The sequence below is a fragment of the Thunnus thynnus genome, chromosome 22, assembly GCF_963924715.1.
Source record: "Thunnus thynnus chromosome 22, fThuThy2.1, whole genome shotgun sequence".
NCBI classification, from domain to species: domain Eukaryota; kingdom Metazoa; phylum Chordata; class Actinopteri; order Scombriformes; family Scombridae; genus Thunnus; species Thunnus thynnus.
Genome location: NC_089538.1, coordinates 25,718,460 through 25,742,619, shown reverse-complemented (window position 1 = coordinate 25,742,619; position 24,160 = coordinate 25,718,460). Strand labels below are relative to the sequence as shown.

General features: G+C 38.3%; 3 protein-coding genes across 7 annotated transcripts; 2 read left to right on the top strand and 1 right to left on the bottom strand.

Annotated features, from left to right (window-relative positions):
- Positions 1-1,031: 1,031 nt before the first annotated feature.
- Positions 1,032-12,593, top strand: LOC137175205 (sialoadhesin-like). Of its 3 annotated transcripts, XM_067580912.1 has the most exons (9): positions 1,033-1,124; positions 1,489-1,527; positions 3,923-4,037; positions 4,565-4,713; positions 6,273-6,512; positions 6,689-6,982; positions 7,928-8,167; positions 9,554-9,682; positions 9,804-12,593. In XM_067580912.1, the coding sequence occupies exons 1-9, from the start codon at positions 1,061-1,063 to the stop codon at positions 9,902-9,904; spliced, it is 1,371 nt and encodes a 456-aa protein (XP_067437013.1). In that variant the 5' UTR covers positions 1,033-1,060; the 3' UTR covers positions 9,905-12,593. The 3 variants fall into 3 exon arrangements, with proteins under 3 accessions (XP_067437014.1, XP_067437013.1, XP_067437015.1); XM_067580913.1 differs by lacking the exon at positions 1,489-1,527 and having other exon boundaries at positions 1,032-1,124; XM_067580914.1 differs by lacking the exons at positions 1,033-1,124; positions 1,489-1,527 and adding an exon at positions 3,229-3,398.
- Positions 12,594-12,637: 44 nt separating this feature from the next.
- Positions 12,638-18,022, bottom strand: LOC137175212 (Fc receptor-like protein 5). Of its 2 annotated transcripts, XR_010925583.1 has the most exons (5): positions 17,754-18,022; positions 15,997-16,032; positions 14,422-14,685; positions 13,867-14,343; positions 12,638-13,707 (listed from the first exon to the last, which is right to left on the bottom strand). XR_010925583.1 is itself a non-coding variant. In XM_067580934.1 (4 exons), the coding sequence occupies exons 1-4, from the start codon at positions 17,782-17,784 to the stop codon at positions 14,051-14,053; spliced, it is 624 nt and encodes a 207-aa protein (XP_067437035.1). In that variant the 5' UTR covers positions 17,785-18,022; the 3' UTR covers positions 12,638-14,050. The 2 variants fall into 2 exon arrangements, 1 of the variants encoding a protein (XP_067437035.1); XM_067580934.1 differs by having other exon boundaries at positions 12,638-14,343.
- A 267-nt stretch (positions 18,023-18,289) lies between these two features.
- Positions 18,290-23,725, top strand: LOC137175215 (V-set domain containing T-cell activation inhibitor 1-like). Of its 2 annotated transcripts, none has more exons than XM_067580943.1 (3): positions 18,290-18,703; positions 21,291-21,632; positions 23,123-23,725. In XM_067580943.1, the coding sequence occupies exons 1-3, from the start codon at positions 18,634-18,636 to the stop codon at positions 23,200-23,202; spliced, it is 492 nt and encodes a 163-aa protein (XP_067437044.1). In that variant the 5' UTR covers positions 18,290-18,633; the 3' UTR covers positions 23,203-23,725. The 2 variants fall into 2 exon arrangements, with proteins under 2 accessions (XP_067437044.1, XP_067437043.1); XM_067580942.1 differs by having other exon boundaries at positions 18,293-18,703; positions 21,282-21,632.
- Positions 23,726-24,160: the final 435 nt, after the last annotated feature.

Here is a 24,160-nt window from a genome sequence, read left to right as displayed (position 1 = left end):
ACAGAAACACGGCAGACTGTTGCACCACTGAGCAACTTTCATAGGAATGAATGGACGCCACCTTTGGACGCAGAATGTGAAGCGAATATTTGCCTTGCGTTTCTCATGCAAGTTTGACTGCTGGATCATTTGTGTTTATTCGCTCCAAACAGTCAAAATATATTACTATACGTTAGCGGTAAGCTAGCTAGCAACGGACACACCGACCGTGTCTGAGGGCGAGTGTTCTGTGTTTCTGTGTGTTTGTATTCGGTTCAGCTTCTGACTGAACTCATCAGAAACTCAAATTCTCTCTATTATTTCCCTCCAGTCTCTCTCCTTTTCACCTCTCTCTGTATGTTTATGAAGCACATGATTTTTGAGGCTTCAATAAAGTTTTGAATGAATGAATGAATTAAATAATAAAACTCTGTGATATGCTCCAATTTTCTTATCTTTGCATTGACTTTGTATGTAATCGTGAAACATTCACTTTGCGTTGTGTCTGAACTCACCGTAGTACATCCATGAGACAAATTTGGCCCATTCTAGAGACTGAAAGCCAGATTTTGATTGACTGAATAAGTACAATACCAAACTGCTGGACTCATCTTTTCACAACACCAAGGAGCTGCAATGAATAGTCGATTCATCAATTGGCAGAAAATTAATTGGCAATTGTGATAATAAAGTAATTGCTTCAGTAGTGTTTAAGGAAAAATGCCAAATGTTGTGATTTGAAGCTTTTCTGTGTCATATATGTCAGTAAACTGAATATCTTTGATCAGACAAAACAAGACGTGAAGACGTCACCAGAGGTTTTAAGAAATCACAACAGCCATTTTTCACAATTTTATAGACTTTTATAATCTTAAGTTTGCATCCTGCTGAAGTTGCATCATGTTGCTGTTCTTTTCAGACAAGGTGCTGCAGCGTAAGACCACTTTCTCGTTACAAAACAGGATATGAGGTCTGTCTCAGTTTCTCTTTGTTTCCTCTCTCCACTTTCCGATATGTATGAAAAGTTGCGAGCGAATAACATACCTCTCCGCCCACTAGCCTTTGTGGTCTTGTTAACAGGATGCAGTTTGGCCACAATGTTTACTGGCAGACGGTCAACATGAATGCAGCTCTGCTCCTCTTTTGTAAGTAGAGAGAACACTCACTACACACTTTAATGTTCAACCAACAGTTCTAGTTCAACTTTATTTATAAATGAGAACATACTGGATTATTTAATTGTGGTGATTCTTAAATTTATTTTATAAAATGAATCCAGGAGTCCAAGGTGACTACTTCTGATATTCATTTAATGATGATTTAAAAGCACATCCTAACATCTGTGAAGCTGCAACCAGACAGCAGTCAGAATTTTGTTTGACAAATGACCAAAACAATTAAGTATATGATAAATTTCCTGTTATAAATACTGGAGTGTGTACGCATCTACACACACACACGCACACACGCACACACACGCTGTAGTTTGACTGTAACTTGTCCTTTCAGTGTTGCTGAGTATCCACATCGTATCTGCCCGCAGTCGTGGTGAGTTTTATGAGTCCATGAGCTGCTGCGTGTGCTTGATGCTCTCTGCTTACTGCGTGTTTCTGCTAACAAGCAGCCTGACATATTATGTGTTGCTATGTAGTTATTTAGACATTGCTGGGTCGTTGCTCAGGAGTACAGGTTGTTGACAGAAGATAACAGGTCCTCAAAATTAAACGTTGTTGGTCCATGCACTCCAGAACGACATTGTGCACCCTCAAGTCTGTAGGTTTAATTCAAGAAGTGGATTTAAAGTATATGAATGCTGTTTCATCAGTGTGTTTTAAATATTCAATCAATCTACAGAAAAACATATTATTATGAAATTTGACATCATGCTTTCTAAATGAATGGTAGTCGTAGAAAGGAAGGTAGTACACATGCTGTGTAAACTGTATTTTTATATTTAAGACCTATATAAACAAGACCAGGTCAAAACCTTGTATGTGTCTGGAGCGTGACAGTGATAGTACGTAAGTCGTGTCTATAATGTGAATTCCTGGATATTAAATGTTTATCTGCCATTTTCTGTAGAAGTCCCAGTGATATTTGTTGTTAAAATGTACTGAAGTAGCATCACATGACATGGTTAAACTACGTTACGAGTAAAAAAAAGATTATAAATGCAGTTGCAAGAACAATACACTCATATCTTGGGATGTTTGATTTGAGAGAGAATTCTGATTATAACTATTCTGATTATTATTAACTCCTCCTGCTCTTTCATCTGTTTCACTCTGTGGATGTCTCTGGTTTTTCACTCTGCATTGAGTGTTTTGTCAGAGTGATGCTTATTTGGGGTGTTTTAACTGTGCGCTCTCCTTCCTGCCTCTACGCGCCTTTTTCTGCCTCTTTCTGGGTCGATGATCATGGAGGCTGCGGTGGTAATTTACCAGCAAGACTCATGATTTAATGCTGCAAGTTCATCATTTGTGATGTGAAAACATCAGAGAAATAAAAAGCTTGCTTCCTGATGTTAGTTCAGTTGTAAAATCCAAACTCAATCACACTAATGGTAGAGGAGGAGACGCAGAGACGCTGCTACACGTCTGTTTAAACAGGAGTTTAACTGAATTCACTACATTTAACATCAGAGCTGAGAGTCAGAGCTTGAAGCAGAAACACAGTCACACAGGAACGACCAAGGAGGAAAGTCCAACACTCACTCATTCACTCACTCACTCACTCACTCACTCACTCACAGATAACTGTGGTTATAGGGCTGATCCGTGGCCAGTGCAGCCAAAAACTCAATAAAATAACTTCTTAATCTGTTTTTTCCTCAAAGAAAGGATCAGTTATCTCATAGATAAAATCCAAAAATGACACCTCCTCCCTCATTAAAAATTCCAGAATCTATAAATACACAAATATTTTTCATTTCTAAAGTTTCCTCTTGGACACAAGACGTCTCGTCCTTCACCGTAAAGGTTTCAAGTTTCCAAATTGCTCTTGTGTAAGTTGAATATTGAATTACGATTGGCTTCCAGGCTAGTTGTGATGTCATAAATCCTGCTCGTAGGTGCTGATGTTAACCTTCGGTAGATGAATTTGAAAAAAAACTCTGCACATACATCATTCTGCACAGAGAACAGAACAACATCCAACTTCAGGCTGCAGGTAAAACGACGGCCTGATGTATGTAGCCTGACAGACAAAACCCAGGGCAGGAAACTCTCAACCAAACCGCCTCCAGTACACTGTTTAAAATCTAAACCTCTTGCTAATGTGTCTATGTTGATTTGTTTCTTTACATCTTGTCTATTCTGCTTGTTTCTGAATGCTGTATTTGTTTGCTGAATCTCAACAAATTAGGCTGTTGTTGTAGGCTGTCTAACCACTTGTGAGCTTTATACATTTTAAAAAAACAGGTGAGGGTGAACATGTTGACTTATAAATATGAGTATGAAGGTTGAAAATTGATTAAAGCTGGAGTTTCCCACTGCACTTGAACGCTCCTGGGTCATACAGCAGAGCAGAAATGTTAGAGGCATCCCTCAAACACACTAATAACTCCACAAGTATAACTGATACCAGCTAGATATGTACACTGTGAGTGACAGCAGTGTATGCTGAACACACTAATGTATAATATGTGAACATGGTGTGAAACATGAATCAGCTGGAGCGATTGGGAAATGGCTTTTTCAGGATTTCATGGAAGATTTAGAGTCAGTCAAACTATCAAAATGCAGGCAGGCTGTTCAAGAGTGAAAATATGGACAAAAGTATCACATTTATCCAGCGTTTTGTCAAAAACTTCATGTTTTTGACAAAACTTGTTTTACGTAAATATGGTTTATGTGACTGTTTGAAGTTTGAATGACTGAGTAATATTTTGGAGGAAAGCTGAAGGACAGAAAAGTCTCTCTGTCTTTCTTTATCTCTCTTCCAGCCTCTGTGACCGTTGCTCCCAACAAGTCTCAGTACTTCGAGTATGAAAAGATGTCTGTGAGCTGTGAGCAGTTCGGATCTGGTGAATGGAGGGTGTGGAGATATGCTACAAAGGGGTCAGTTTTCCACCAGAATTGCAAACATCACAGGGCAGAACACTATTCTTAAAGAAAGTACTAATTTGTTTTACCACATCAGTGCAAAAAATCCTGCAAACATTCAGTTTCTGCTGATCATTTCTCAACTCATCCATCAGATTTTAGATTGATTTCCGTCAAACTTTCTGTAGAGAGAGATGGTCAAATCTGCTGTTGGTGGATTCAAAGACTCGCCAACATCTGTGAGTTGAGACTTTAATGCACCAGAAGCAACTGATGGATTTGACCCTAAAATCTTGGATGTCAGAGCATTTTGACAAAATTGGGGGCTGAAGATTTTGAAGAATTACAACAATAGCCCCTCTTTTGATTTCCAAAATGTGACAAGGGGGTGATGATATGCCTCTTTCAACAAAATCCACTAAATGAAGAAAAAGCGCCAAAAGTCAGCATTGAGGTTTATTTTATGTTAGAAGTATCATACTGACTCTTTTTGGATTTAATCATGTGTGAATGGCTGATAAACTGAGGTCATGTGTTCCCAGTTTGCTGTCCCGGTGTGGGGTGGACTGGGGCAGCGAGACGTCCTCCACCTGCGTCATAAACACAGTCAAACAGTCTGACAGCGGAGTGTACTGGTGTGAATCGAAACACAGAGAAAGCAGCAACGCCGTCAGTATCACTGTCAAGACGGGTAAGAATCCTAAAAACGACCTTGCAGTGTGCCGCTAGATGAGTCTCATCAATAGTTCTTTCTGTTTCAGGACTCTTTTTCATGCAGGTGCTCTGACCACAGATTTGATGTCACATTTCAGCAGGATACACATGTGGCTCAGATCTCTCTCTCCTCCTTTTGTCACAAATAAAATAAACAGTTACAACTTCTGGAGTCATGATCTTGAGGAAAGTACAAGTCACAGTGGGATCTGTCTCTACAGCAGCTAATTATCACAACACTTTTATGATACATCTCGGTTGTTTTATAGGGAAGTAGTTATAATAAAAGGAAGTGAAATACAGGATGTATAATGATAAGCGTAGGCCCAGGCCACAGATAGTTCTGTGATGTGAATGTGGCCATTAAAGGAAACAAAAACTGCAAACGCAATGTCTTTGTTGATAGAATCAGATTAAATGAGGACACATGGTAACATTGTTTTAATCACACTGCCATTAAAGTGCTGCCTGCGTGACTGCTGCAAATACACACAACACCCAAAAACCAAACACCTGGCAGCACAAAAGCAATCACACTGGATATCTTAGCAACCAATTAGCAACGCCATAGCAACCATCTCAAACACCATAGCAACCACTTCAGACAGACAACCATCATAATGTCTTAGCAAACACCTATTCTAGCAGCCTCCCTTAACAACCTAGCAACCATCTCAAACACCCTAGCAACCACCCAGAATACAATCATAATCTCTTAGCAACCACCTATTCTACCAGCCTCCTCCAACACCTTAGCAACCATCTCAAACACTCTAGCAACCACCTCAGACAGACAACCATCATAATGTCTTAGCAACCACCTATTCTAGCAGCCTCCCTGAACACCCTAGCAACCATCTCAAACACCCTAGCAACCACCCAGAATACAATCATAATCTCTTAGCAACCACCTATTCTACCAGCCTCCTCCAACACCTTAGCAACCATCTCAAACACCCTAGCAATTACCCAGAATACAATTGTAAGTTCTTAGCAACCACCTAGATATATACTGGCAGCCTCCTCCAACACTTTAGCAACCATCTCAAACATCATCATAGTCTCTTAGAAACCACCTGGTTATATGCTAGCCACTTCCTCCAACACTCCAACCTTCTCAAACACCATAGCAACCACCTAGAACACAATCACAATGTCTTAGCAACCACCTAGTAATATTTTAGCAAATTCCTCCAACGCTTTATCAACCATGTCAGACACTATAGCAACCACAGAGAACACCATCATAAGGTTTTAGTGACCACCTAGTTATATTCTGGCAGCCTCTGCACCTATAACCCAGCAACTATCTCAAACACCCTAGCAACCACCCAGAACACATTGTATTAGGGAATGCAGCCCTTGAAATTCCAACATCGAACAGGTGTGAACAGAGGAGGTTTCAGATGCCTTAACAGCCCAGCAACACCCTAGAAATAATCTTAGAAATAACCACCTCAACCCTTTTCCTGATATCTATCCTGACACATTCAGCAACCATCATACTCACTAGTTTCCATCTGTCTCTGTGTTGAGGTGGATCACTGATCCTGCAGAGTCCTGCCCTCCCTGTGATGGAGGGAGATGATGTCACTCTGTACTGTAAAACAAAGACCTCCAACCCTTCAGCTGATTTCTATAAAAATGACTCCCTCATCAAGACTGAGCCTACAGGTCAAATGACCATCCAACATGTTTCCAAGTCTGATGAAGGCCTCTACAAGTGTACCATCAGCAGTCATAGAGAGTCTTCACCCAGCTGGCTGCGGATGAAAGGTAAAGATTAAGAACATGTTTGCACTTACATCTTCTAATGGTCAGTATGAACAGGGGGAATGATTACAGCAAGAAAACATGTTTCACTGTTCATTTGGGCTCCTGACTGTTTTTTTAAGACACACTTGAAAAGTCGTGAACCACTTCTTTAACGGTTTTTTGATGTCTGTCTCTAGAGGATTCAGTCCCGGCCACTCTCACAGTGACTCCTGACTCGTCTCAGCTCTTCGAATATGAGAGTCTGTCTCTGAGTTGTGGAGAGAACAGCAGCTCCACTGGATGGGGGGTCAGAAGGGCCGTGGTAACCCCTGACAACAACACTTACGAGATTTCCAGCTGTGGAGATAAATGGGGGACTGTCACCGTCTTTGGCTGCACAATCCAGACCGCCAAGCAGCCTGACAGCGCCATCTACTGGTGTGAGTCTGCTGCGATGCAGCGCAGCAACTCTGCCAGCATCACTGTTCACGGTAGGAGCAGTAAGATTCATTCTCTGTTTTGTGTTTCCACTTATCAATTCCTGACAACTTTGTTACCTTAAATGTGCTTAAAAATGTGGCCACAATGTCCCAGAAGCCCACAGTGCGAATGGGTTTCATGTCACAGCAACAGAAGAAGATGTTGCCTCTTTTCTGCAATATTTTAAACTGATGTGGTGACAATAAGACACCACAAATCTCCATAATTTTATGTAGAACTATTTTTATGCACCAAGCAGTTCACAATTGCTTTTGTCAATGATGGACTCATTTCAACAGTGCTCTCAGCCCCAAAACGCAATAAATATAGTTACATATGTTATGTGGGAGAAAAGAGACATGAAGGTATAAAGGTTGCAGTTGTGAGGATGAAGGGAAAGTCATACAAGTCTTCATGTGGTCGGTGTAAACAGCTGTGTTGTATGGAGCCTCTGCAGTCCTGAAAGATGCTATTTTTTCCTCACCAGACCAGACCACGTTTAGCCACTGGGAAGCTTTAATTGTCCGTCTTCCACCACTTACCTGTGGTGTGTGTGACCTTACCAGGTCAAGGTGACAGCAGGCTCAGTAAGGTAGCCCAGACATCTTTCTCCACAGCTAGGTCTTCTAGCTCCTCCTTAGGAGGTGTTAACAGGCTTGATGGGATTTGTAGTCCCTCCAGTGTGCTCTCAGGGAGGTTCTGTTTTTTTCAAGTCTGTCTTAATACATTACTAACATACCATTATGTACATGGAAATGGGTTTTGGTTGCTGTAACAATTTCTTCTCTCCATACTGACCCTGAATGTGACTAGACTGTAGGAAATCCAAAGCCCTCATTTCAAATTCAGCTGAAGCTAAAACGATGCTTCAGCAGTCTCAGTTAGATAAATCAAGTTCGTTTCTTCCAAAGTTGCACATTTGATAAAAAATGTCGACTGTTTGTCTCTGTGTTGAGGTGGACCAGTGATCCTGCAGAATCCTGTCCTACCTGTGATGGAGGGAGATGATGTCACTCTACACTGTAAAACAAAGACCTCCAACCTCCCAGCTGATTTCTATAAAGATGGCTCCCTCATCAGAACTGAGCCTGCAGGTCACATGACCATCCACCATGTTTCCATGTCTGATGAAGGCCTCTACAAGTGTCACAACAGCAGTCATGGAGAGTCACCACCCAGCTGGCTGTTTGTCAGAGGTGAGGAAGCTATGATGCTGTCCCTGTCTTCTTTCTCCATTTCATAATTTGGTTGAATATGACTATCCTGAACCTGGAGGACAGTCAGCAGGTGTTGTGTCAGTACTGTAACGCTTTATTTGCCATAATTTCCTAATAATTTTCTAGGAGCATTCCTGGAAAGAAATGTGTAATTTGGTACTAATTATGAAAGAAAACCTCCATTTAAACTCAAGATAATGATCATTCATTATAAAATTATTACTGGAAACTTTATTCTCCTTATGTGTTAAACTTGTTTACTTTTACTTTTTACTGTAGACAAATTTCATGTTTGCATGTTGAGCTTTCCTACTGTGTTCTGACTATAAGACTCCGGGTTACACTACTGGAGTAATTTTGAGGACACTCAAAAATTACAGACCTGTTATAATAAAGTGTTAATGTTATTACATTTCCATTTAAATTTTGTGCAATTCCACAAAGCCACCAAAAGAAAATGTGAAAAAGTGTGTTTCCATCGACTTGAGTTGTGTGATTCTCCAAAGGGGGCAATAGGGACAATATTACATCATTTAAAAAGCACAGGTGACTCTTCGTGTCTGTGTATTAGTGATGACATTGCTTTAATGAGGCATTGATGCATATAAAACAGAGAGCACAGTGACATCTGGTGGTTTACAGAAGTTATAGCAGCTCAGTTCTGAGGATCACACTCTGATATTACTGTTGAGTTCATATTTTTAAATCACAAATGAACTGTGCGTGTTTATTTTTTACCAATAAATGTAAACATATTTAGACTATGTAGACTATCATTTTCCACCTCAGCTAAGAGGAAAAATTGAGATATTTAAGTGCCTTTCCAAACCTGACGTTTCCATATTTTAACGCACAAAATCAGAATTTTAAAAACAGATCAATTGAAATGTAACATATATGGAAACAATCAGTTTTACATTTCAAATTCCTACATAGTAGCTTAGTTTTTGGACGTAAAGGATAAGTCTGTAAGGCTTTACTTTAAGTCCCCATATTTACCATTAATGATAACATATTGTAATGTAGTAGTGTCTCAATACTTTCCTTTTACTTTAAATAGTTACTATGCATAAGGTTTAGGTGTGTTTTTAAAGACTGAATATGTAAATTCTGGGGACTATTTTCAGCAGTGGATGAATGACATTTGGTGCTCTAGTGAGTATTTCTGGCAGCAGGACGGTGTGTGTGGGATTGAATCAATATAAACTACAAGTCTGTATGTTCATGGTGATGAAGGAACAACAGAGGAAGAAGATACATCAAAATACTTGTTAGCATATCAATTCCTTGTTGGTTTGAGTCTAAATATGATGTCTACATATTGATTTCAGAAGTTCACCTGATCAGGTGTGTTTGTCTTCAAAGGTCTGTCTACAGCTGAAGCTTCTCATCATTCATCATTCATGCTGAGAATCATCAGCTTCGTAGTGGTGTGCTGCCCGTATTGCATCTCCACCATCCTCATGGTGTCTTCATATCGACACAAACCCACAGGTAACACTCAATGACACCACTACCTTCATCAGTCAATCAGTCAATGTCCCTTCAAACAACTGTGCTCCAATAATTCATCAGATGATAATAAATGCATCACTGAACTCATCTCCAACTGCAGGAAGACGACCAGCTGTGTCCATGACAACATCCCCGCCTCTCGAGGATGATGAGGCAGTGGCCTCACAGTATGATGATGTCACCACTGAGCATCATTTCTAAGCTAATGACTGAGTCAAACGAGTCAGTCATTGTCATGGTGACCTGTTTTTAAATTTTGTTTTGCTTGTGTTGTCTTTGTTTTTGTTTGGTTTGTTTTAACTTTTGATTAGATTTAAATTTAGATTTAGATCATATTAAATCACATTATTCCACCTCTTTGTTCATCCATTCTATATCTGTTCAATATGTTATTTTTAAAGATTTATTTAAACTTACTTAATGTTCTACATGTTTTCATTACTTCGCTACAGTTGTTCCATAGATTAACTCCCTTTATTGTGATACAATGAAGTTTTGCATTTATCCTAACTAGTTGTTTTTTGAACATATATATTCCTCTGAAATCATATTTACTTTCCTTCATTTGAAACTGTCAACTGCTTTCATTTTATAAAGGCGATCTACATCGCTCAAATGTTACTGTTGTATTTTCACAGATGATAAAAACAGGTAGTCACAAAGTCAATCTCCCGAACCAGTATTAAAATACCAAAGGCTTTCTCAGAGGCAAGACTTGAGGCCCAAAGCTGAATTTGTGATGGTGAGTCAGCGCTGACATTTGTCTAGTCAAAAGATCTGTGAGTAAGATATACACCTGTCTTCTCATTCTGTCAGCACAGATGATTGGCCGTAGTCTGAGAAATTTTTTTTTATCCTCTTCTTTCCTCTTGTCTGCTCGACTTCTCTCCTCTTCCATCCTGTTTCTCTCAAGACGAGAAAGCTTGTCGAGATGTTCGGCTGAATGAAAGCTTCTAAACAGCTAACAGTAACCTTTGGATACTGTTTGGTAACTGCAGATCTTTTACTCTATGATTTGAATAGTTTTGAAGTCAATCAGGTCCTTAAATTTTAGTGCATTTGATGAAGAGTGGGTTTGTTTGTTCTCTGTAAGTGGTTTTATTAATGAGTTTTATGGCTCTTTTTTGAAGGATGAAGATTGGATCTGTGCTTGTTTTGTATGTGTTCCCCCACACTTCCACACAGTAGGTAATGTATGGGAGTATGAAGGAACAGTACAAGGTGTAAAGTGATGATTGATTTAGGAAATCTTTGACTTTATATAATATTGCAGTTGACTTTGATAGTTTTGCTTCAATATAATTTATGTGGCTTCCAACATAATCTATTGTCAATTATGACTCCAAGAAATTCGATTTCAGACCTTTCGAATTGCATATCATTTATCATGAGTTTCTTGCTTGAGTTAGTTGAACGGGTCCCAAATAATATACATTTTGTTTTGCTTAAATTTAGTGTCACTTTATTTGAATCAAACCAAGTCTTCAGTTTTTTCAGTTAATTTCCTACAGTATCCAAAAGTTGTTCCAAGTTAACCCCACAGCAGAGTAAATTTCTGGAAACCTCACATATATTATTAATGTACAAAATAACCAACAATGGTCAACACTGAGCCTTGGGCAACCCCACAATTAACCTTCAGTAGCTGTGATTTAACATGATTAATATGCACATATTGAGCAAGAGAGTGCTACTCCTTTGATTCCATATTTTTGAAGTTTTATTAATAATAAGTTGTGGTCAACCATATCAAATGCTTTTCTCAGATCTAGGAATACTCCTACAGCATATTCTTCATTTTCTATAGCAGTTGTTATCTCCTATTTCAGAGATTGATTGTATACATATGTAATGGGTTTCACCACATAGTCAATAACACTTTTAACCAACACATCTATGTCATTCCAGTCTGTAGACTCTGAAATCCTTTAACAATCATCTGTTCCCTTTAAAAACAATGATTCTTTTACATGTACATTTTTACTTTCCACTTCATTTCTACTGCTAGTGTTTGCAATCTCTCCTGCCAAACCAGGGCCAACACCAACAAAAAATTCATTAAATTCATTTGAAACTATGGTCATATCATTAATAGTTTTATTTGTCTTGGTTAGGAAGTGGTCTGGATGTCCTGTTTTCCCAGTTCTATTTTTAATAATGTCATTCAGTACTTTCCATGTATTGTTGTTGTCAGTAAATTACTGTAGTAATCCCTTTTAGTGCTTCTCATAATTCTTGTCAGTTTGTTTTTATATGTCTTATATTTGTGTTCCGTCTGTTTTGTTCTTTTCTTTAAAAAGTCTTTATATAATAGATTTTTCTTCTTAAATGCGTATAATATCCCCTTAGTTAGCCATGGCTTTTCAGCAGCTTTCTGTTTTACTACTTTCTTTGCAAGAGGACAGCTTTTTTCATAAAGAGCAGTTATTATGGACAAAAATGTGTCATATGCTTCATCTACATCTTCCAGATAGACTTTGTTCCAGTCTTGTATCATCAGATCTTTTTTTCCCCATCTTGTTTGCCTGGTGTAATACATGCGTGGAAGAAAGTTTCAACTGTTGTTAGGTTACCAGCAGCAACATGGTCGAGCCAGTATATGGCCGGGCTACGCTAACTAGTCCAGGCTAGTTAGTGGGCTTGCCGGCCTCTTTTGTTCAAGGACTGAGTTCAAGGTATAACTATCCATCCAGCCGAGAGGAAGGAATATATCCCAATGCAGACAGTCAGAGGTCCTGCTACACACAGGCAAAGTTTGATTAAGTGTGTTTGTCCGGTCATTTTGGTCTGGTCTGCAGCTCTAAGCTAGCTAGGCTAAGCTAACTTGCTGGCTTACCGTCCTTGGGCTTTCAAGTCTGTAGTCTTAAATCATTGTCTCAGTCCAGGTGCTGGTCAAATCCAAGATATATGAATCAGGTAATCCAAGATCCAAAATCCAAAAGCAGTTGTTTTATGCAAAACAGTCAAAAGCCGGGAGACACAAAGTACATACAGTAACATGAACTGTAAAATGAACTGTGAAACTGTACAGAATAAAAACTGCATTTTTACAAAAGTGACTCTTTGTGAACATTTCTGACTCGGATGACTCCTGGTGGTGGAACTGAAAAAAGACACTTAAGATGTAATAACCAGCTGTGTTTGTATTCAAATATCATGATGACATATTTAATATCTTGGTAGAATATGTCTTCTAAGCAAGTGAGCAGACAGTTAATTCTTGGTCACATCATGTACAGCACAAAAACGTGATTTTTGGTTGAAGACTCGGAAGTCCACAACAAAATTGGAGTCAGGAGGAAATGTTACTCAGGTATCCCAGCATGCTTCATAACATGTGACAACCGAGCACATTTTCAGAGAGTCTCCTCTGGAGGATCAGTGGTGGAAAATAACTCATTTACTTAAGTACAGTTTGAGGTACTTGTACTTTACTTGAGTATTTCCATTTGTTGCTACTTTATACTTCCATTCTGCAGCATTTCAAAAGGAAATATTGTACTTTATACTCCACTACATTTATTTGACAGCTTTAGTTACTTTTCAGATGAAGATTTGACACAATGGATAATATAACAAGCTTTTAAAATACAGCACAAAGATGAAACCAGTGGTTTCCAACCTTTTTGGCTTTTGACGTCTCACAAAAAGCAGTGTGTAGTCGGGGTCACATTTCACATGTCTATGAGCTGTTAACAGCTCCACCAAATAGTGATTTTTCCCTCTAAACTTCTCACATGCTTTCATTTCAATAAATGTTCAAATGATCCAATATTTCAGCAAAAATTAAAGATTAGAATGGTTGGTAAAAGCAATATAAAAAGTATTAAACTATATGAAAAGTCATTTTACTGTTAGCAGAAAAAGTAAAAAGTGTCTCTGTCCCAAATATCAGAAGTGATGCTCTGTAGTGACAGAGACGATGACATCATCACAGTCATCATCCAATCCCTGCTCAGCCTGGAACAGCGGGGTCATCATCATGGAGACAGGCGGGTCATTTCCTTCAGTCAGAACAGGTCAGAAAGAAAATGTAGATAATTTATCACCTATTAGAGACAACTGTCAATCATCCACACCAGAATGAACCTGATTGATTGATTGATTGATTGATTGATAGTTGCTGAGTGTCTGTAAGGTGAATGAATGATTCAGAGTATTACCTGTGGACCTGTGTCGATATAAAGACACCATGAGGAGAGTGGAGATGAAGTACGGACAGAACACCACTAGGTAGCAGACCAGTCTGAACACAAACTGGAGGGGTGATGAGACAGGGGGCGGGGCTGCTGAGACAGGGGGAGGGGCTGTGGTTGTAGGTTTACATGCAGAGAGAATCACACCTGGTCAGATGGGCATGTGGATGAAATAAGTGGTGAAATCAAAGGTAACCTCCTCACCTGTGACAGTGATCCAGCTGGATGGAGACTCTCCATGACTGCTGATGTTACACTTGTAGAGGCCTTCATCAGACATGGAAACATGGTGGATGGTCATGTGACCTGCAGGCTCAGTCCTGATGAGGGAGCCATCTTTATAGAAATCAGCTGGGAGGTTGGAGGTCTTTGTTTTACAGTGCAGAGTGACATCATCTCCCTCCATCACAGGGAGGACAGGACTCTGCAGGATCACTGATCGATCTGAACACAGAGACAAACTACAGCATTTCATCATTTACACTCAGCTTCATCAATACTAACTCCACAGTCTGATCTTACCAGTGACAGTGATGTTGATGCTGTTACTGGTTGCTCCCTCTCTGGACTCACACCAGTAAACTCCACTGTCCATTGGGACGATATGGCTGAGGTTACACATAGAACCAGTTGGTTTTCCCCATTTACCTCCACACTCAGTCCTGGTTTCTCTGGTTGTGTTCCTCCTCAGTGTCCTTCCAGCAGAGCTGTCGTCCTCCTCACAGCTCAAAGAGACAAACTGTCCTTCAAACAGCTGAGAGCTGCTGGGACTGACACTCAGTGAGGCTGTGTGGGGATTTATTGTATTTTAAGGCCACAACAGAGAGGGAGATACAACATTTTCAAAGTTACACAAAGTGAGTATGTCAGTGGTGTCTCTGTAATGTTTTAGATCTGGATATTTTGGTCTATAATTGACCAAAGCTCAATTCAGACTGTAATAATGCCAAGCAACAACCACTGGAGCTGAAAAATGAAGCCAACATAAAAGTGCCACAAACTGCAGTTCCTCGAATGGCCACTTGAGGCTGGTTCCAAAAATGAGTCAATCCCCATAGACCCCCATGTTAAAATGTCCAACTTTACAGCAGAAATAAACATGTTTACAGCCTGGTACAAAAAACAATTTTGGTCTCTATAGGTAAATTCCCTGTTCAAAACAACTATATAAGGGTGAATTTTGATATAACTCACCCATTTAAATTTTATTTTAAAGTTATACATAACTTTTTTATAGCTTTTGAGTGACACGTTGGTGCCATCACAGGCAAGTTGCTACCATGGTAACAGTGTTGGTTAGGTAACATAACCATGGTGTAACCCAAGATTCACAGAGTTTAGGCGTAGCTGTAGCCTTCACTATTTTAGTGTGTCTGTGTGCTAGCGTTAGGGTCAGCTCCACCCTCTCATCCAAATATCACTTCTGGCTCCAAAAATCCAAGATGGCAATGGTCAAAATACAAACTCAAGACTTCAAAACGGACGTCCACAAAACAATGGGTGACGTCACGGTGGCTACGTCCATTAATTTTTTTCTCTCCAAACTGAAAAATGTAAATGTAAAGCAAATCTGACTGTTGTGTTTGTTGGTGTGAGTGAACATTTGTTGAGTCAACTTAAAATATGTTAGTGAATTAATTTGAATTAGTTAGTTTTACATTTTCACAGCTCATGAGATGGTTGAATAAATTTTTCAACTCAAAGTTCAGTTAATTTTATTTTTAAGGCAGCAGGAGAACTTTTGTAAGTTGTACCAACTCATAACGTATTATAGTACACAGTTTCAGTTTTTCATTTAAATGCTGTTTCTAATTCATTTGTATCTGTTATTTTTGTAAAAGAATATAAGTTGGCATTGCACAGTGGTGGCAGATGATTTCAAGTTAAGTCATGAATCTTTACTTTCGCAAGTTGAGTTTCAGAACCTTGTCTGGTTTCATCATCCCACTCCAGTGTTTTTTCACTTCACTCTGTCTAATGTGTGGTGGCATCATGATGAAAAACCACTTAGTGTGTGTTTTATGTGGGGAAGTTATATTAGTAATATTTAACACATCAGTTACAATCAGTTTTAGATTGTCAGAGAAGTTTACTAACCTTGATTTGTTGTGCAGCACAGCAGTGAGGTCAGAGCTACAGAGAAATGACACCCAGGTTGGTTTGACATTGAAACTGCAACCAGACAAGAAAACTATTCTCCAGAGAAGTGAGAACCCCCACGGTGATGTACAGACAAAATACTGTCAGAATATATTCAAAAACTTTACACATCATTAATATCTAAAGACGACCTGTGAGTCATATATGAGGATGTATATCAGACTACATTATTTAACTGTATGCTGATGATGTCACTGGGTATCCTAAGAACGTATTAGTGAGCACAACAATCAAGTCGATGTATAATTTATAACTGATATTAAGATTGTGTGTAAGGTCAGAGGATCAAATATTTAAAAAAGAAAATCTTTAACATACAACAACGCTGTAAAAACTAAAAAGTTGAAAAAACTGAAAAATGCTCCTCCTTAAAAAAAACTTTTGATTATTTTTCAATTAAAATTCTGAGCAAAAAAGTTGAATTCTAAAACTGAGAAATTCTAAGACGGCTTGACGAGAAATTCAAAAATATGTGTATTTATATTAAATTAGTGAGTTTCCTGGTGTAGTTCAGACTGCAAATATGAGAATGTGTCTGTTCTAAAAATAAATCTACTGTCTGATCTACTGTCTGATCCTCTGTGCAGGGAGGCGACGACACATAGACCAAATCTCTGACTGATCATCAATGTGCAGCAAACTACAATAAAAGCTGTGTTTACAGAAGGTAGCGATGTAATTAAACAACTCGTCATATGTAGTAAAAGTTTTGTGCAAGGTAAATTTAAGAAAATTTGTCTCCGCTTTCTCCTGTTGTGATTTTTCTTTGCTCTTGTTTTAAGCTTGTCAACACCAACTGCATCACTTACAAATGCAACAAGTCCCTCAAATTAAATAAAGTCTATAGTATAATACGTGGTTTGACCATGTTACTCCAGAACGACACATAAGAGCATTTTCTAATCTGGCGCCTCTTTCAGCAGGGATCAGCAGGACAACATCATCTGTCTGTGTTTTCCAAAAGTGTTACACATCACTGTTAAACAATAATGATGTTTAATGATGTGACAACATTGTGGTTAAGGTCTGATTAGGTTTAGCGAAAGATCCTGGTTTGGGTTAAAATGATCACTTTGTCAAAGTTAGAGAAACATATGGTGTGGGTTAAAGTTACTAGGTGACCTTCGTCTACATGGCTACAATAATAACCACGGGGTTAAGATAAGGGGACGATCGTAGTTACACTTTTTAAAACACTGTCCCGACTAGCAGTTGGAAACAGTAAATGAACAGTGGTCTCCTGTGGCAATGTGTGGTGCATTTCTTGTTTCTTTAGTCCTCTATGACAGTAAACTAAATGTCTTTGAGTTGTGGGCAAAACAACATTTGAAATTGTTACGTTGGGCTTTGGGAAACAGTGATCCACATGTTTCACCATTTTCTGACATTTATAGATTAAGCAATTAATCAATTAATCAACATATTAATCAATAATCAATAATCATTAATTGCAGCCCTAATATATATATATATACATACATACATACATAAATCCATAGGATTATAAAACTGACTTTTTTTTAAACATGCTGTGAACTACTTTAAGGATTTTGACTCCCTTGTGCTTCGTCTTCTCCTCATGCTGATCAGTAAAATCTTCATTGTAAGATGTTTTTCTAACATTAATATTTCACCCTGTATTTACCTCAGCAGACATGTGAATGATATATTTAAACAGAGCAGATTTTACTCACAGAGCAGCCACTGAAGAGATGCTCGCTCCATCCTGTCATTTACTGATATGAGTCCACTTCCTCTCTGTGGGTCAGTGAAGCCACGTTGTGTTTTCTGTCCACAGCTGTTGACTAGAAATAGTTAAAAAGTTTAAATTAAGTATTAATTAACAGAGGACGATCCCTCTGCAGGACGGACGGACGGGAGAGAGATGTGTGAATAGAACAGGAAAGACAAATTACAGAAATACAGCATTGATGAACAGGATGACAGAGTTATAATTGATTCGCCAAAAACCGACAGCGTGACCTCCATCACCATGGAGACGTGGCAGGACGACGGACTAAACATGCACACAGGAGATTACGAGATAAGGCCTCCATTTTTTTCTTTTCTTAATGAGATGTTCACCCACTTAATACATTTTAAGATGTAGGCTATAAAAATATTTGCACGATGTCAGTCAGTGTATGTCCACTGGAGGCTTCAAGTTTCCGCATCACGCATGTGTAAAGTGCGATCCTGAGTGGTTGTGATGTCATAAATCCTGCAGGCACATTGAAGGTGTTAAACTGAGATTTGAGGTGGAGGCACACTCTACAGATTCCTGGAAGTCAGGTAACCGAAAGTGAAAGTGTGTTGCGCATCTGATCATAAAAAATAGAAAGACGACGTGTGAAACCGGACATAAGGAAATTCGTATAAAAACGTTAATGAACCTTTCAAGTGGATTGAGCAATAGACTTTCCTGTGAGTCTATCAGACAGACAGGATTAATGGGTAGGATTTAATCTCTGGTCCACACTCCGATGGAGCAGCTGACATCGGATCATAATGCAGAGCACCATGAGTCGGCATCAGCAGTAGCAGAGTGTTTCCTCCGGCAGCTGCTCCGCCCTGATGGCTACTTTAACAACATTCTCCTTGGCTTTCTTCATATTTTTCACTGTCTCTTCTCAAGCCTATGAAGGTGAGTTATTGTTGTTTTAATGGTCTGTGATGTAGCACTGACAGTCAGATAATGTGCAGTCTGAAGAGAGCTCCTTAATTCATTTTTAGTCTTAGAAATAGTGTTTCTCTGCAGCCTGGTCGCCCGAATAAAACGTTGGCAGTTTACGTTTCTGAATATGTACGTTTCAACACGTACGTGCTACGTATTACACGTGTATTACACGTGTAATACCTAGCATATTAACTTTCAACAAAACGTATCATATCGACATTTCTACAAAACGTATCATATCAAAATGTCAACCAGACGTATTATCCCAGCATTTCAACAAAACGTCTCATATCAACATTTCTAAAGGGACACAGTTCACATGCAATCTATATGAATTGTTCTTTCCTATTGTTAGGAGGAGGGGTTGGTGGATGGTTTGTAAGTTTTTTAGCACCAAGTTGGAAATCAGCAAGAGCAAGGTTTCATTCGACAAAAGGGGGTGTTTTCAGTGAGACATCTGCCGTTTTTTTTTTGTTATTTTTTGTTTTTATTTAAACCCAAACCATGATCTTTCCTTAACCCTAACCAAGTTGTCTTTATACCTAAACCTAACCAGACCTTAACCACAGCATTGTCACATCATAAAACATCATTATTCAAAGGGTAGAAATGTTAATATGCTACGGTTGTAGAAATGTTGATATGAGACGTATACATGTGTTGAAACATATATATTCAACATTTCTGTGGTTTGCAGAAACGTTCAATGCCAACGTTTTGCTCTGGTGACTGGGTTGTTCTCTGCTACTGTCATCAGACTGAAATGTGTAGGATGTCTTCCATCGATATATACATAGGTAAATACAACTCTCAGGCCAGGAGACGTGCCTCAGCCATATCGCAGCAGGATCTGTCCGTGTTGTCACTTTGAAAGATGTGTTTGTTCCTGGTGAAATATATTGTGGCATTGATAACCACATCAACCTCATATCTTTCATTGTTCAACATCAAGTCCAAACTCAGTAACTCCAGAGTGGCAGTTTAAGAAAACAGCTCTGTAAAGTCATGTTTATTTATTAATGTTTATTTGTATTGATTTCTTACTTAAAGCCTGGCTTAAGGCTCTCCAGGCATCCCAGTCCTGGGCCAGTTTCTCCAGGGTCTTCAGAGATTTCTTCCTCTGCAGGCTGCTGTCTTGTTCGCTTCCTTAGTTCCTGGTTATATCTGGCCAGCAAATCTGTAGGATTTGTTTATTTGTATAGGGAGAAGTATATATCTTGGGCTTTGGAAAACATCAACATTTTTCACCATTGTCTGACATTTTATAGACCAAATGACTAATTAATTAATTGTGAAAATTTTCAAAAGTTTAACTGATGGTTAAAATACTCGTTAATTGCAGCGCTACTACAAACAAATCAAACACATGTAAATGAGTCCATGTGTAGAATAGTGATAAATAGTTTATTGAAACACACGGTGAAACACAAATGAAATGATTAGTCTGCATTCTCAATTTCAGTCAACAGAGAGTTAAAGATTATTTTCAAATGTTTCAGTAACATGTCTTATTGCTTCACAGTGTAGATAGCAGGATGTTTGGATGTAGTGTCTGACAGGCCAAAAGGACTGTTTAGGGATTTTATTCACCGAAATAAAAATGAAACTAAACAGTTAATAGAGTTCAGTCAGAGACACTTAGATGCTTCAATGAACAGTCCATTTATAGCAAACTGATATTATCACAACAACTTTATTGTGGAAATTTATCCATATAGGTACACACACAATAAACACATGCATGTAGCAAAAAAATACACAGTTAAAAGAAAGATGTATACTGTACACATGAGCTTTTTAATGTTAATGGAAGTTGTTTTGTCTCATTTTCACAGTGAGATTTGGGGGAAAAGACAGCTCTGCAACCGTTAGTCAACTATTTTGTCAATTGATTAATTGTTCATCATCAAACATTCTCTGGTCCCAGCTTCTCAAATGTGAAAATGTCTTAACATTATAATAAACTGAATATCTTTAGGTTTTGAATAGTCGGTCAGATAAAGCAGAGCTGAACAGTGACTTCTTCATTTAAAGGATCATTCTGGTGATTTTCTATATCTTGCTTCTTGTCAACAAATCTCGTTTGGATCCAAACCAATAATGAACTGATCTACTAACAAGTATTGTGTGTGTATCCAAAGCCTAATATATCTTATTCCTCTGTGCTGTAGACCTCTGTTGTTGTCTAAAAACTATTAAAAACACGTCAGTGAGCCACACCGCTGCACTGGGTGACATGTTCCTTCATTATGAAGAGTTCGATCACTTTAGTTTGTTTAGAAATGGCTCCACAGACTAATAACAGTGATGACATTTCTCCGTAGAGTAGTTCTGTGTAAGGCAGATGCCACTGAGCATGTACATGAACACTGTTCTGTTTACAGCTTCGCAAGCTTGTTGTGCTACATTTCACAACCTTTGGACTTTGTACTACACCGTAAATTTCTCAAAGAACTTCACTACAAAGAATTGCTCCTTGAGGGAGAAATAAAGTCATTTTTAACGTCGTTCTCCGACTTTTTCCTGTTTTTGTTCATATCCACAGGTGTAAAAGTGAAGAATGTCAAAGCTGGAGAGAACGTCACGCTGGATTGCTTTGGTCCCACTCATGCTCCCATCGAAGTGTTGAAGTGGATCAGACCTGACCTGAAGTCAGACGGTTATGTCTTCTTCTATCGAGACAATCAGGAATCCTACCAGCATCCGTTGTTTGTAGGCCGAGTTCAGCTGAGAGACACAGAGATGAAGGACGGAGACGTTTCTGTGATTCTGAGGAGTGTCCACACCAACGACACTGGAACATACGAATGTCATGTTTCAGTTACAGAAACAGGCCGCAGAAAAAGAGCCTACTCTGAGCTCAGGTGTGTTATCAACGTGAGGGTTACAGGCTCAGGTGAGTTTAAGAACTACACTGTAAAAACGCATAATCAGTGACATAAATAACAATTACAAGTTGAAACCTAAATTATCAACATTTAAAATAAAAGTTGAAATTGCATCAACAGATCAAGCTGCTTCAACAAAAGTAGGCGAGTCTGGATAACTTCTTTAATCTTAAATCTTTAATCTGTGGTTTATTACTAAGTGAGAAAAGTTCTGTTAACTTACTTTTTAGTCAGGGAATGCAGGAAAAAATATTTTATTTACTTTATCTTTTGCACTGTAAAACCTCATAAGTTATATTAAATAAACTAGTATTATTAACTTAGTGTAATTAAATAAATTTGTCAGTTTCAGGTTTAAATCATTTTATTATCACTTTCCAAAACTTAGAATCAGGAGCTTATAATCCAGTTTTCTCAACTTTTTCCTTCTTCCATTCATCATTTTACTAAAGAAGAAGTACAGAAGTGAAGCTGAAGTGAAAAAGTAAAACACTCGTAATGCAGCAGACTGAACACATGTTTATATGTAGAATCTGTAAAATAACTAGTGTTTTACAGTTTTTAAAATCTGTTTTATTCGGTTCATTTTTATCATTTCTGTTTCTGATGTGCATTAGTCTGTGATTGTATTACTGTTTACATTTGTTCTGTCATATTATCAGCTGATCAGCCACCTGTAAAGCACTTCAGATCACACTAACCTGTATGAAATGTGCTAAACAAATAAAGTTTGATTGATTGATTTATTGATAGGAACTGTAGCTGTCGGATAAATGTAGTGAAGTAAAAAGTATTTTTTTCTTTTTGAAATGTAGCAGAGTAGAAGTATAAAGTAACATAAAGTAAAGTACAGGTGGCTCAAGTTGGTCAGTTGGTTGCAATCTGCAACCTCACCACTAGATGCCATTAAATCCTAAACACTGGTCCTTTATCACTTTTTCTGTTTTTTCTTATAATTTGTACCAAACTGCACCATCATCTCTGAAAAATGTCCTAAAAATGAACCATTTAATTCCTGCAAATCATTTAGGACATTGGTATAAATTAAAAGAGCTGTAACATAAAGCATTACCAATAACTTTAACAAATATACAATATATTCACATCAGATGAATCACACTGACAACAGTTTCTAAACAGGAGACTTTATATTTGGTATTTTCTTGAAAAAAAAATGTTGTCAACACAACCTTTATCATCAATAAACATTTGCACTGATTACTAGAACATGTCTTCAAAAAACTACGTCAGACTTTAATTCACATCATTGTGTTCAGTCAGTGCTCTAAAGGAAAACAAAGATATATATTTACTTATGAAGACTTCAGCACAGATAACAGAGTGACTGAGTGACTTGTCCAGCAGATCACTGCTGATGCTTCTAACATGTTACAGCTCAAAATGTGCTCTGACAACAGCGGAGACGACCATTAAAGAGTGAAGCTGCTTCCATGTTAATACCTGAGCTGAAACCTCACAGCTGTTTTCTGCTCTGCAGGTGTCAAACATCAACACACCTGGTTCAGAAACCTCCCTGGATTCCTGCAGTTGGCTGCAATCAGCTATCTCATCTTGTAATTATTTTTGTTTTTGTTTTTTTCTTTGTGCTCAAGCTTGAGACAGTATTCCACTGATATGCAAAACCATCCTTGTTTTGCAAGGATGGTCGGAAACATCCCAAAAAACTGCTTCTGAACTGACTTTACAGTTTCTTTGTTGATGTGGCACTATTATATATATATATATATACACACATATATATATATATACATATATATATATGTCACACCCTGCCAGGACTTTGTGTGTTTTTTGGTCTTTTTGTGTTCTTTGGGCTTTCCTGGTTTGCACTTCTGTTTAGTCCTTCTGGTCATGTGGGTTTTCTTGTATTTGGGTGGTTGGTTTGGACTGCCTTTTGTTGTTTGGCCTGGTGTGTTGTGTACTTGCTTTCTTGTAAAAACAAAATATCACATCATCATATTTAATAATAGAGTGATTAATAAAATGGAAATAAAACTGAAAGAAGATATTTAAAGAAAGGAAGATGAAAGAAGTGAAAAAAATCAGTGAATAATTAAGTCAATAAATACAAAAACAGTTACAGTGTTTTTAACTGTCAAAAAGAAGATTCTTCTCTCCTGCCTTTGATGTTTGCATTTCTGTGTTTCTTGGTGTGTCACAGACACCTGTGTTTAAAATGTTTAAGATGAACTACATGATGTGTGATGTTTAAACCAGGAGACGTTTTACAGACTGAATTTTCTTCATGTTTCACTGAGTAAAGAATCTAAACTCTTCACACACTCTGTGTTGCAGCTGTGTGTGTGCAGAGTTTCCAGCCACTGAAAGGTGTTTCTGCTGTCTATAGACTGCGGTTGCGGTTTTTGTACGTTTGTTATCGGGGCTGCAGAGCTGCAAACACACAGATAGTCAGAAGTGTGTGTGGATTTGTTACCCATAACCAAACCAGAACAAGTTAAGTTTTCCATTTGACAGTTTTGTTGAAACCCACAGAACCACACGAAGAAAACAACAA